The 12988-nt window shown below is 39.4% G+C and overlaps 1 protein-coding gene across 1 annotated transcript in view; it reads right to left on the bottom strand.

Moving 5' to 3' along the window:
* Positions 1 to 2277: 2277 nt before the first annotated feature.
* CUL4B (cullin 4B) overlaps positions 2278 to 12988 on the bottom strand; it is a 29317-nt gene continuing 18606 nt past the window's right edge. The window contains exons 12-20 of the mRNA XM_054996126.1: positions 12109 to 12213; positions 11720 to 11830; positions 10293 to 10378; positions 9284 to 9391; positions 8577 to 8690; positions 7518 to 7623; positions 7268 to 7440; positions 6090 to 6242; positions 2278 to 5320 (exon numbers count right to left, since the gene is read on the bottom strand). Coding sequence (XP_054852101.1) covers positions 5225 to 5320; positions 6090 to 6242; positions 7268 to 7440; positions 7518 to 7623; positions 8577 to 8690; positions 9284 to 9391; positions 10293 to 10378; positions 11720 to 11830; positions 12109 to 12213 — 1052 coding nt within the window. The 3' untranslated portion in view covers positions 2278 to 5224. The remainder of the gene's footprint in view (positions 5321 to 6089; positions 6243 to 7267; positions 7441 to 7517; positions 7624 to 8576; positions 8691 to 9283; positions 9392 to 10292; positions 10379 to 11719; positions 11831 to 12108; positions 12214 to 12988) is intronic.

Raw genomic sequence — 12988 nt, 5'->3', positions numbered from 1 at the left:
CAGCACCCCATTAACCAGAATAGAAATGTTGGCAAAGTTAAAGTTTTAGAGTAAAAAGACCCAAATAAACTGATGCACTACAAAGGATATTACTTACAGCAGGGCAGGAGTAAGATCTGGAGCAGGCAAAAAAAGAGTATTTCAGATAGTAAAATAAAAAAGAGTCCAGTAGCACCTTTAAGACTAACCAATTTTATTGTAGCATAAGCTTTCGAGAATCACGTTCTCTTCGTCAGATGCATGGAGGGCAGAACGAAACTGGCCAAATATAGAGGAGGAGAGGGGAGGGGGGGAGGGGAGGGGGGATGTAAACAACTCCTTTGATATGGAGATGCAGACAGCTCCTTTTGGTGTGGGGATCAGTTTGCTTGTGTAAAGGTTCAAAGGAGTTTGCCGTGTTAGTCTGTAGTAGCAAAATCAAAGAGTTCAGCAGCACCCCTAGACTATCCAATTCCACTGCAGCACAAGCCTTTGATAACCTTCAGATAGTAAAGCAACCTATAGGCCAGGGTCCCAAAAACTTGATTGTGGTAGTCCGGTCAGCATTAACTAACTACAGTTGCATGGCTGTAACTCTTTTTCATCAGTACTATTCAAGCCCTGTATATGCTTGCAAGTATAGGACTATTGAGTATTGTCCACAGAGATATCCTAAGTAGTTATATCATTTTAAGCCCATTTAAAGGCAGTGGGTGTAGAAGAGTGTAACTCCGCTTAGGATGGTACTGCAGGGTTCCTAGAAAAGCTGATTTTCCATACAGCTCCTCAGAAATCTCTAATTATTACATGCTGAAAACATTCATTCATTCATTTATTTACTGCATTTCTAGACCGCCCTTCCCGTCAGACGGGCTCCGGGTGGTGTAACAACATACAATTTGCAACATACAATTTGCAACCAATAAAAACATTATAAATAAACATTAAAACATGTAGTAGTTTACTGTGCTTTGGTCTGTCTGGGTCTGCATTAGACAGGACTACAGCTCCTCTTCTATCAACAGGAAAACAGCAAGGTTCATGGAAGGAGAGTCTGCATTTTGATGTGTAAGGCTGAGAGGGCAGATTCACTCATGGGAGCAACTTGATGTAACTGAACCAGGCTCTAAGAAAATTGGGTGGCAGGCCCCTGCTTTGGGTTCTAGCACCTGCAACTTTTCTTGAAGCCCCTTTGCCATTAAAAGCAGATTGAAAGTGAACTCTTTCAAGCTGTCTTGATCCTCTTATGGGGAAGCCCAGACTTTCAGGATAATTGCCTCTTGCTTGTTTTGAACAGCTCTGTGACTTCAATCATCTGGGTTGGTTTGGGTCACAAAGGAGTGCTGTCTGTGGCCTCTGCTCATTTCCCCTCCACACAACACTTGCAGCAAAATCTGAATGTAGGCCACCTTTAAGTGGCCCTCACAAGCAGCTGGATCTTTTGAAGTTAATATTACTCTGGGCCTGTTCTTAATCCAGTTGTTTTGATGTATGCCAGTGAAGCTAGCGTGACAAACTGCAGCACTCTTAATTTCTTCTTGCATGTATCAAAGAAATACAAGTCCTTCAGAGGCTCCAATAAATATGAGAAATGGCTCCAAATCTCTTTGCTAGCATAATTGTCCACCCAGAGTATTCTGCAATTCTAGATTTAGCTGAAAAGCCATTTTATTAGATCTTCAGCCTTGAGAAGAATCAGCTACATCTAAATCAACTTTGCTAGAGGTTTACACACACTCATTTACTGTGTGTTCTTCCTCGAAACTTTGTTTTGTTGTGAGAGCAACTTGCTGAGTGACAGACCTAAAAGGATGCCATAGTGCGAACACTGTCGCGGGCACAGTTTCTTCTAGCCATGGAAGCATATCAGTATTGTCAAACTTTCTTACATAGGACTACTTATTTCAGCAATGAGAAAAATATTCAAAATGTTCATGGCTGTACAACAAAAGGTTAAACAGAGCTGAGTGTGGTCACCATATTAATCTTGTATGCTTTAGAGTTTTTTCAATATTGTTATAATTTGTTTTACAATTTTGCTCCTTTCCCCTCTGCTTGTGTGTGTGTGTGTGTGTATACACACTGCCTCTTGGAAATGTACAGACAAAGTGGGCTCTCTAGAAAGCCCATTGAAACTTACATCTTTAAGGTGCCACAAGCCCCATGTTTGTTTTATGTTAAGAGAGGCATACAGCAGACTTCTTTTGTTGTGAGAAAGCCACCCTTTTGAAAGATGTTGAGAATGACAACACTCAACGAACATGAAACACATTCCACGGACATTAACAAAATGAAGAGTTTAGCAACACAAAACTGTTTATTATTTATTAAATGACACAAAATACCTAGATAACAGACTCACTCTTTTTAAAGGACATGTATTTACATTATTTACCAAAGAAGAGACTTTCTGTACCCATCACTGACTTCTTATGAAACATTAAAAAGGTTTTTTTTTTTTTGCATTAAAGGACGCAATGCTGACATGCCCCATTTGCAAGATCTGTGTTAAATTGAACATTTCTATGCAGTGATCAAGCACAGCCTCATACTCTAAATGGCCTTCTGAAAAGGCTTCTTAAAAGGAACAGGTTTGTTTTCCCTCCCACTGTATGCCCCTCCCTCTCCCAAACTCCAAAGTTACTCATCTGAAGAATTTAGTTATACAAAAAGTATATTACATTTTTGAATGCTGCTGTACTCTTACAACTTTAAACTTTTCAAAAAGGAGATTCTCTTCCTATTATATGAAAGCACAAAAAAATAAGGAGTGGTATTTTCAAATGCACAAACAAAAACATTTGTTTTATAAGAGAAAGCATTAGGACAGATGATACGCTCAGGAAAAGTTAAGGAGACCAGGACACACACGCCCACACCCACACCACGCATACGCGCAAGACAAAAAATGAGCATCTGAAAGATCAAAAAGATAAAACCACAGCTAAAGTAAACTTAACAATTTTCTACTTTTTTATTAACTGTATGTACTTTGGCACCTTTGTGTAAGCTATAGAACAGAACAATCTTTACAACACATTTGCCATTAGTTTTGAAACAAAATGGTCACTTTTATTTGTTTAAATCAGCCAAGAAAGAAAAAAAATAATCTATTTTGGGTATAAAGTTTTTTTTAAAAAACCCAAAAAACTAAAATATTTATCAGAATAAACTGTAACTTCTTATAAATTAGGCTGCTATAAACTGCATGCAATAGATGAAAGATTTAAAAATTTATGGCCAGACAAGCTGTGTGGGTCAGTTTAAGCCTACCAGAAAAAAGTGTACAAACTATAAATATATTTATGGCTCAATAAAGCAGGCACATGATCTCAGCAAAAGAGTTGCTGAACAGTATGGCTGAAAAGATTATTTTTTTGTCTTTTTGCCATAGCTATCACCAATCCAGGGGTGGGAGAAAGAGATCTTGCCATATTCACTTGGAAATAAAAGAGAGGGCAGATATATCCTTTCTTCAGAAACACTGCATTTACATCATGTATTTCATTTACTGCACTAATTCATCAAGTTGTATCCCTCTGTCCCCCCATATTTGACTTATTTTTCTGCCAAGCTTCTCCATACATAACTTAAATTCCTTGTTACTGTCTCCCTGCACGCTCAACCACACTCCACTTTCCTAGTAAGATTATTCAGAGTCCTGTACAACAGCAGAGCCTCTAGTACTTAAGCCTCCAGAAATATTACTTCGCTGCATGAGGTGATCATGCCAGTAAGGAGATGATGAAATGTTTCCACAGTGGGGGACAAACGGTAAACGAAAACCTGAAGGTGAACTATTGTAACAATTTTTGTTGCAGGGGCCAGCTGTGAAGACCTGTTGAAGGTCAGGGCTGATAGGCGATAGCTGTTATCAATATTGCTTCACGCACTGATAAATCGCCCTTAGTTTTCTTAACAGGAAGCCTGATGCTTGAAGAGAAACATTTAGAACAGTGCAGGTTTTAAAGCCACATAACAAACGAATTCCCTAAACACAATGAATACAACATAGCACGCAACACAGGATCTTCTCTAATTGGTTGGATAGATGATCCAGATAGCTAAGCTAATGCTGCTTAGTTTCCAAGTTAAGAATTGAGAAAAGAACGGGGGGCAGGGTGTGTGTGCTCCCAGATCAGAAGTTTTGAAAAAAAGTTTTTGTTGCCGTTCGCTGGCACTGATCTATAACTATGCATGTCTGAAAGAAGACCTAATCTCCACATTCTTTGCAGCTACTTTTGTCCTCCAAAGTTACAGAGGACTTGGGGGCTGGGCAGATAGGTCAGGCCTTAAAACAGCGCTCTTTGCCAAACACAGGTGTAATATCCACAGGGCCATGGAGATCATGGACAAAAAACTTAGGATTTCAGAGGTAGGGATGAAGAACCTGTGGCATTGTCCACTTCTGTGTTCATGTGGTTAGAATTTCCCTCTTTGGGAAAAAAAGCGGGGAGAGGGGGGGAAGGGGAGACAAGTTTCCCCACAGCAGCTTTTATAGTAATATTTTCCTTTTTTTCTTTTTTGCATTGTACTTAGGAATAGAGGAAGTATCAGCAGTTTACTCCCTAATCTTCACAGCACAAACCCAAGCCATTCAGGATGCCAACAACAAATGAGGATAAGCTATATAAATCTCAAAGGTCCGTGTGCCAGGGTGCAAATTCTGTTCCAACAGTTGCAAAAAAGTCTTGGTATACTCTGAGGATATGGTGGAGGACCATTGTTACTCTGAGGGATAATTATATCCCTTTAAGGTTTTGCTATTTGATAAATACATCCAGTAACTCTGTACAGTAATTCAGAGATATGCATGCAGTTTTAAGCATTTTTTAAAAAGACTACATTTTTGTTAAATGTTACCCTTTTATTGTTTTGAAATGGAAAAAAAGGGATGATAGCCTTACGATAAAGAGAGACTTCCTCTTTAGATCTGGGGATCAATAGAATCACAAAGACTGGGTACTTCCTTACAGATTTCTGCACATCATACCAAATATCATGCAAAGAGTTCAACAGCATTCTTCTTAAAATGTAAATACTACTCTCTTAAATGGGCATGTTAAAGCCACTGGAAAAGTCCACTCTACTATCCCCCCGCCCCCCCCGTTACATTGCTTTCACTCCAGTCATTGGTAGTAGAAAAAAGTTAATTTAATGGGACCAACAGGCTTGTTTATCCACCAGCAACCAAGTAGAACATCAAGTGTGCAGAAAAGGAAAACAAAGGCCCACTGTGTGTGTTTTATGCAATGTAGTTGTATTGGTTGGGATTCTCCTTGTCTCTTTCCATGTAGTCTCTGTCAATTAACGATTCTATTCTCTTCTTAAGGTCAGCAGGCTGCAAAAGCAATTCAGAACATCAGCAATTGTTTCTGTATCTCTTTTTTTATTAAAAAACAATGGATTTTATATAGCATCAGTATACTTTTCAATCTAATTCCCTCAAGTGTGCAAATCTTTATAAACAATAGGGAATTTAGATTTGGAACTTCATTTTCAGTCACTGAACAGGTGGCTGTAAACATGCACTTCCTGTCTAAAGATTTCCCCAGGGCTGGTTCTGTAAATGATGGCCTTGGGCATTGGACAGGGGTGGTGTCCCCCTCTGGCAGCCTGCCAGCACCAGTGTCACCACTGCATCTCACCTTACCACCACCTCTTCCCACCCCTACCCAGGAGCTGGTATAGCTAATGCTCATTTCCCCCTCCATGCTCCCCTAGGTATCTTGAAATACAGCACCGCAAACTGCACACGCCCAACAGGGCTTCCTGAATTTGTATAGCATTCTGCCATACTGAAGCAGCAAGCGCCAATTGCTGAGCCACCGCTGGATCTTCCTGTTTAGGGAAGGCAGGATCTGATTCCACAGTGCACCAAAGTATATGCTGTGAGTTGCCTGTTCTGGTAACACCCCCCCCCCCACACACACAAAACTCACTGCCACTCTAGCTGATCTATCGTTGGAAATCATTTTCATTGTCTGGCTAAATTGCTGGAAGCTCTGACATGCTGGACAGTCCGATGAAAAGTGGTTTGATTTTTTTTGGAGAAAGTGCTAAATTAAGAGTATTAGCAATATATTGCTGAACACTATTCACACTTTTACCTTTACTGGGAACTTCAGCTGGTTGTACACCTCTGACACAAGCAGATTGTGACTAAGTGTCTTTCGCATTTTCATGATTCTCACAATTGCTGCATCGATTTGGTATTGTCTGTCCTGAAAGACTCTCTCTGTAGTGCTTGCTTGTTCTTCCACCTGAGCATGCAAAAAATTGGGAGAAAGGGAGGAAAGAAACATACCAGGAATCAAAATAAGTCTGTTGTTGTCATCTCTAATGTGAAGTGAGAAAATTAAATTAACAGTTAATTTTCGGTGGGCAAAGTACTGATGTTTATCTGGATACTGTACACTTAGACTAGGAAGCCTCTTCCATATAACCCAGATACTCAAACCACCTGTTTGCAGTCATTGTGAAGGAAGCTAAAAGCATTCTGTACATGTTCAAGAGTCAGCATGATATAGCACTTGTTGTCAGGCCAGGATCTGGGTTTGAATCCCCATTTGCCAATGGAAGCTTGCTGGGTTACCTTGGGCCAGTCACACACCCTCTCAGCCTAACCAGGTTTGTTGCGAGGATAAAATGGAGGAGAGTAATGTAAGCTGCTTTGGCTCCCCATTGTAGAAAGTGATGGGGTATAAATGAAGTAAGTGATGGGACACTTCTTCTAAGCAGGGAGCCCATTTAAAATCAGTAGGAAGGACGTGCATTTTCATTATCAACTCAAAACCTATCTAGAGAGAAGACTCAGTGCAAAACATAAGCTTTCTTCCCAGATTTTATTCTGGAAAGGTACTTGATAATAGGAAGAAAATGGGCACTAAACAGGGTATTATAATAAAACAAATGCAGCTAACAAGCCAACCAGCAAGAGATCCTAGGCCAAATTATCATGTATGCACTATAAACAGGTACTCATTAAAAATACAAACAAACCTAGAGAACTGACAGGTCCAATATCATTTAACACTCAACCCATGAATTGATGGGAATGAGCCTTGTCCCACTGATCTGGCATCCCAACCTCAAAAGGAGGGTGTGGGCAGACACTCTCACCGCATCAAATGACTCTGGCTCACCCAAGCTGCATAAATGGGCAGCTGGGTCAATGTGGTTGCTACTGTGCTGCCTTTGGGTGATTTGGGACACTGCCTAGGCATCCAGAAAGTCTTTGACATCTGTTACAGTAAACTACAGAAAAAAAACAAAACAAAAGATGTACCGTTTCTTTCATCTGGATTTGATTGATTTTTATCCTGAATAGCTTATGCTTGAAGTCATCATTGCAAGTAAATTTGTCTCCATCTTCCACATCCTTGCCTTTGGGACTTTTTGTTAGAACTCTTGCTTTGCCGCAGGCTAGCGATTGGAGAGTTCGTCGTAGCTCTCCATCTTCTACAACACACAGAAATAGATGGCTTAGTTGGTTAGCAGCTAACATTCAGAAGCCACCAGCAGCTCCCAATACTAACCGATTCCGGTGGCTTGTTTTATCTCCTCTAAACTGAACTCTTCGCCTTCATTAAACATGAGGAGCACTAGAGTCTGGAACAGAGAGACTTGTAGCTCCTTTTTGCCCTGTCAGGAAGAAAGCAATCAAATGTCACAGTACCACTTTTGAAGATGTCATGTAATTCACTGTTATGACACTTCCATGTCTATGCATATAGACACATACGGCTTGTGGAAATATTATTTTGATAACTGCTGCCTTTGCAGTCGATTACTTCAACTCTGTGCAGGCACAATGTTTAGTCATGGTTTGTTTCCATTAGTTTAAGTTAAACATTATACTGCAGCACAAACCATGGTTACAGTGTGGCCACATAAACAGGATGTAAAACTGATCTGAAGTGGGTTTAAGAAGCATGGTGTGTATTAACCATAGTTTAGGTGTTTTATTTGCAGTGATTAAACCATTAAAACCATTTCCTAAACTACTTCAGCCTCTCTACTTGAAAAGTGCCAAGTGAGTTTCAGTGGTATCTCTCTATACATGCCTTCTGGGCAAGGCTTGGCTCAGCAATCTTAAAACCATGGTTTCACTGTACATTATAACTTACTAGGTGACCTTGGGTTAATCACACACACTCAGCTTAACCTACTTCACAGGGCTATTTTGAGAATAAAACAGAGAAGAGAGAACAATGTAACCACTTTGTGTCCCCATTGGGGAGAAAGGAAGTGCGTAAACCGAGTAAAATAAGATACAAAAAAAATTAAATAAGCTCCATGTGCACTAGATCAAAAACACAGAATAGCACTACTTTTACATGCACGATAATACAAATGTCCTTTGCCATTTGCTGATTTTTTCTGAAGCACGGAAAGCCTTGCATTTGTGAGTATTTGCACAGCAGAATAATGTACGAATCAGACAGAAGCAAGAAGAGTTCAAAGGAGCCAGGGGGAAACCCAGGGAGCCATAAGAAAGTTTCAGAATGGCCACAAAACTCCTGTTAAGTTTCAAGTCTACATTACAGTTTCAAACATGTGCCAAGTGGTTCATAAAGGTATCAAAGGAAAATTACCTCTTTAAATTCTGCTTTGAGTACACAGTGTCCTAATGTTGACTGCCACTGAAGTTTCCTGCCACTGTGTTTTCCTAGGTAAAAGGTCTTAAATATTTCTTGCAGTTTTACCATCTAGAGAAACAACAATATCAATTGCACTTTATATAAACTGACAAGTATTCTCACATCCAGATTCTGTCCTTCTCTTCTTTTTAATTTACAAAAGCTGCATTAATAGTTGAATATAAGGAAGCAATCTTAAGCATGCCTACACAGAAGTCAGTTTATTCAATGGGGCGTACCCCCAGGAAAGTATTCTTAGGACTGTAGCCTTAATCATGAAGTAGCTTCTCTTTGAGTATGATATTATTATATAATTTCAACTATCAAAACTATTTGTCGTTTATGTAATTTAGAAAGGGAGAAATACAGGATGCATCAAAAATCCAATTGTAATTTTGTCATTGTCTTTCAAACCCAGAAATGTTATTTTTGCATCTACAGAAACATAAGTTCATGCCCAATTTTACTTCTCAATTTATAAGTTATTTTTAATATCTTGCCAAGAGACTGATGTTATCTCAGACATTCTTGGCTCTTGAACACACAGAGTTTTGGAAATTAGGAGGCAATTAAGTTTTAGCTTTTAACCACTGATTTGTACTGGTCAAAGCCAGGCAAAAGTAATAGTTTTTTTTTGTTTTTTCAAGTGCAGGTAGCCTTACCTCTGATGGCAGGTGGACTTCCATAGGCACGTAGGTTGGCCAATAGCCCATAGTCAAGATATTCACGGTGAGTTCAATGTTCCCAGGTACATTCTGATTTTGCATATACTACAAGCAGAACCAAACACAGGAGGAATGACATTAAGGAATTACAAACAAGTTAGAAGCGTTATTTGTCAGATTCTGTACAAATAAATCTGAATGACATTTGTATCCTGTTGTTTTTCCAAAAAGCTCAGAGTGGTGCAAGTGTTTCCCCCCTATTTTATTACTACAATGAAACTCGATAGGTAGTTTGGGCTAAAATAAAGTGACTTTATTCTGATGTCATCGCAACCCTGTGACTATTTGTGAATGACAGGAATGAATGTAGCTTGTCATGCTGTTAGTCTAACACCCCTCCCCCCCAGCATGTGGATTGTCAGAGAAAGCTTTCTGGTTTTCGAAGCCTCCAAAACCCCCCTCCAGTTTGCAATGACTCCTGAATATGGGCATCTGGGAAAAGTGGAACTTGTTTCTTTCTCACAAACGGATTAAACCATGGTTTGGAATCCCAATTTTGCGGAGAAGAAACAAACTTCAATTTCCCCAGATCCTCACATTGAGATGTCATAGCAAACTGCTATTTGTTTGAAAGCTTTCAGTTTCATTTTGCATGCAAGGGGAGGAGGGATAGGAGTACACAAGCAGTGAAATAAGCTGTGTTTGTGGTTGCACCCAGAGTTTCACGGCCAAGCAGAGTTTAAACACAGGTGTCTCCAGCACAGTTTCTTTACCCACTACACCACCATACAGACTCCACAAAAAACAATGGGCATTACAGATTTGGCATACCATGCAAATTAAAAGAACTAAAATGAGAGGCAGCTACTCCTATGGTGATGGAAAAAAGGTTCATTTGGGAAGTGTATTTACAAAAGGGTTTTTTTTTTTGCTAAAATACCAGAAGTGCCTGGAAAGCAGAACACACCCAGAAAGAAATATACTACGGCAGGTTTTGTATTCATACCTGTTTGAATTGTATCATGATGTCTTTAGAAAGTTCCATATCCTTGAACATTCCTTCAAGTTTGCTAGTGAAAGCAGCTCCACATTCTATAAAAATGGTATTTGGATTGAAATTTCAGTTAGTTTTATTTTGTGGATTCCAACAGAAAATGTAAAAAATGTGTCATTAACTAGATATCATAAAGAAATTCTTTTATAGCACTAAACGATAATTGCACAACAATCCTGACTGAAATCAGAGCATGCAGGATCAATTTGCAACTATCAGATCAGTTCTAGAAAGTAATTATTTAAAGCTCTGCATCAAACACAGAGACCAGTAGTACTTTAAAACATTCATAAATTGGCAGTGAGTGTTTTCATCAGCCATACTGTAGTGTATGTGAAACACATGCAGTCACTAAGAAACATATCTGCTTCTGATGAAGTAGGCTGTAGCCCATGAAATCTCATGTCAGAACTATTTTCACAATTAGGTGCCACAAGATTTTTCAAAGTTCTCTTTGCTAAACCAGTGCGGCTCAGAAAATCCTAGTTCCGCAAGCACTGGACTTCATTGTGTCAAAAACAAAGGTCCAGTATGGAGGATGTAAAACTCAGATTTGTAGAAAGATCATCAGCAAAGGCCTGGGATCCTAAAGTGTATTTACTCAGAAGCAAGCCCTACTAAAAATCTCTGGAATTTGTTTCCAAGAACAGGCAGAGGATCATAGAATTAACACTTGCCACTGATAAAAGATAAACTGTTTTCACATCAAACCGATATAAACATGCATAGATTAATGCAGACAGTACTGAGAAGGTACACTGGTCCAGAACTCACTAGGTGTTTTGATATGCATGTAAACTTCTCAACAAGAAGTGTTCCCCTTCTCAGCAACAGCAGGAACTGCTCCTTGCCCAAAAAGGGGATGTGCCTCTGGAACTGCCTGCACCTGACCTGAAAGCACGTGGGAGCTCCACATGTCCTACAGAATATGCACTTTGCCCTTTGTTTCCGCACCTATACTGGGTTTCACTCCATAAAGTCATCTTTCTTGATTCAAATGTCTGCTTAAAAGGTTCAGGATACCAATGTTCACTAATTGCTTCTTTTTTACTTTAGCTGCTCTTTAACATAAGCCCCTTTAAACAGAACATTCTGTATGTCTTTCGGGGCTGCTTTTATAACTTTTTTTCTTTCTCTGCATAGGAAACATACATCAAAGCCTGTGAAGAATGATGAAGTGTTCTTCCCCTATAATTATGCATACTAAGGAGCTTCAAGTATATGATTTCCCCCTACACTGAAAAGTGGTGGTAGAGACTCAGTGTGGGGGCTCCTACACCCTTCTTTGCAAATACACCCATGCAAGCAGCATTTCTGACAGAAGGGAAACACATTGAGACAATCTGATGGAGAATTTAGAGAACAAAGGAAAACCTTACCATGTTTGAGTTTGGAAAGCATGGATTTCTCAGCATCTACCGATGCACTTTTGCCCACTAATAGCCGCTTAGCTAGATCTTTTTTGTAGAAGGCCTCAAAAACATCCTTTCCTGTAGAAGACAGAAGACTTATTTTTTTAAAAAAGCCCCAGTGGAATTTTAGTTGTAGCCCCCTTACCATGCATTAGGTGAGCAACTAGCAGCTCTTGGACTTTCTGAAGGGAACTATTAGGACTTCACACTAGTCTCTGAGACCCCAATTTGGAAAGGCAATCATCCACAGGACAGTAGCTATAACTGGATTCTTTAAACCTTGTACTGAAACTCCTTTCAACATTATTTTAATACTTGTGTAGCTGCTTAATGCTACAGAAAAGTTCAGCTCTTACCGTATATGAACCTAAATATGATCATAATTTTATCCAGCATCTTTTCAAGCTCTTCATCAGTAGCTTCTTTGTTGCCTGCACGAAGCTTTGAATCCACATACTTAGCTGAAACAAAACCAGAAGGGAGTTATGAGATCTAAAGTATGCCTTTACTTTACTCTAGAGTATGCTCTGTAACCTTCATTAGTGTGCGGCTGCTTATAATTGATGAATGCCCTGCAGGCAGTGTCCAGTTCTGGCTCTGTCAACTTGAACATCTCTATAGAAAGGAAGCACAATGGACCCAATATGCAGACCAAAGGAACATACAGAAATGCTTCTCTCCAGCCTGCCTCCTTGCACACCAATTACAGCTGATATCTGTATCAAGCCTGATTGAAGGCTGGCCCCAATTCCATTTAAAATTAAGCCAAGGGCTGCAAAGCCCCCAGAGAAACTGCACCAAATGACTAATCTATGTATTTTTATTGTGATAAAATCTTTCCTAAATACATCTTAAAACAAGATTTCCCTACTTGACGAATATAACTTGCCAAAAGTTAGTCACCTCTGATTTTATCTTGTGTTGCCTTTAAGCTAAACACCCACTCCCAGCAGAAGTTGGCTCCCCTGAATTTCATAAACACCTTATTTGAAGCAAAGGTTTTGCCTAATGTCACTGTAAACTTAAATAACATTTTGACATTCAGTTTGTGAAAGTAATAGTACTGCTTTGACTGAAAAATCATAACACAAGATAAAGAACTCATTAAATTTTAGACCATTCCCTTGTGGCAAATGTTTGCAATTTGGTAAGCTGTAATATTTTCTAACATATATTTATCTCAGATTTATTAAATGTGAAGCTAAGATGCTTGTTGATTGCAAAAAGGATGCCTAA

Source organism: Eublepharis macularius, chromosome 13 (genome assembly GCF_028583425.1).
Source record: "Eublepharis macularius isolate TG4126 chromosome 13, MPM_Emac_v1.0, whole genome shotgun sequence".
Classification (NCBI taxonomy): Eukaryota; Metazoa; Chordata; class Lepidosauria; order Squamata; family Eublepharidae; genus Eublepharis; species Eublepharis macularius.
This window is presented reverse-complemented; position numbering and strand designations above follow the sequence as displayed.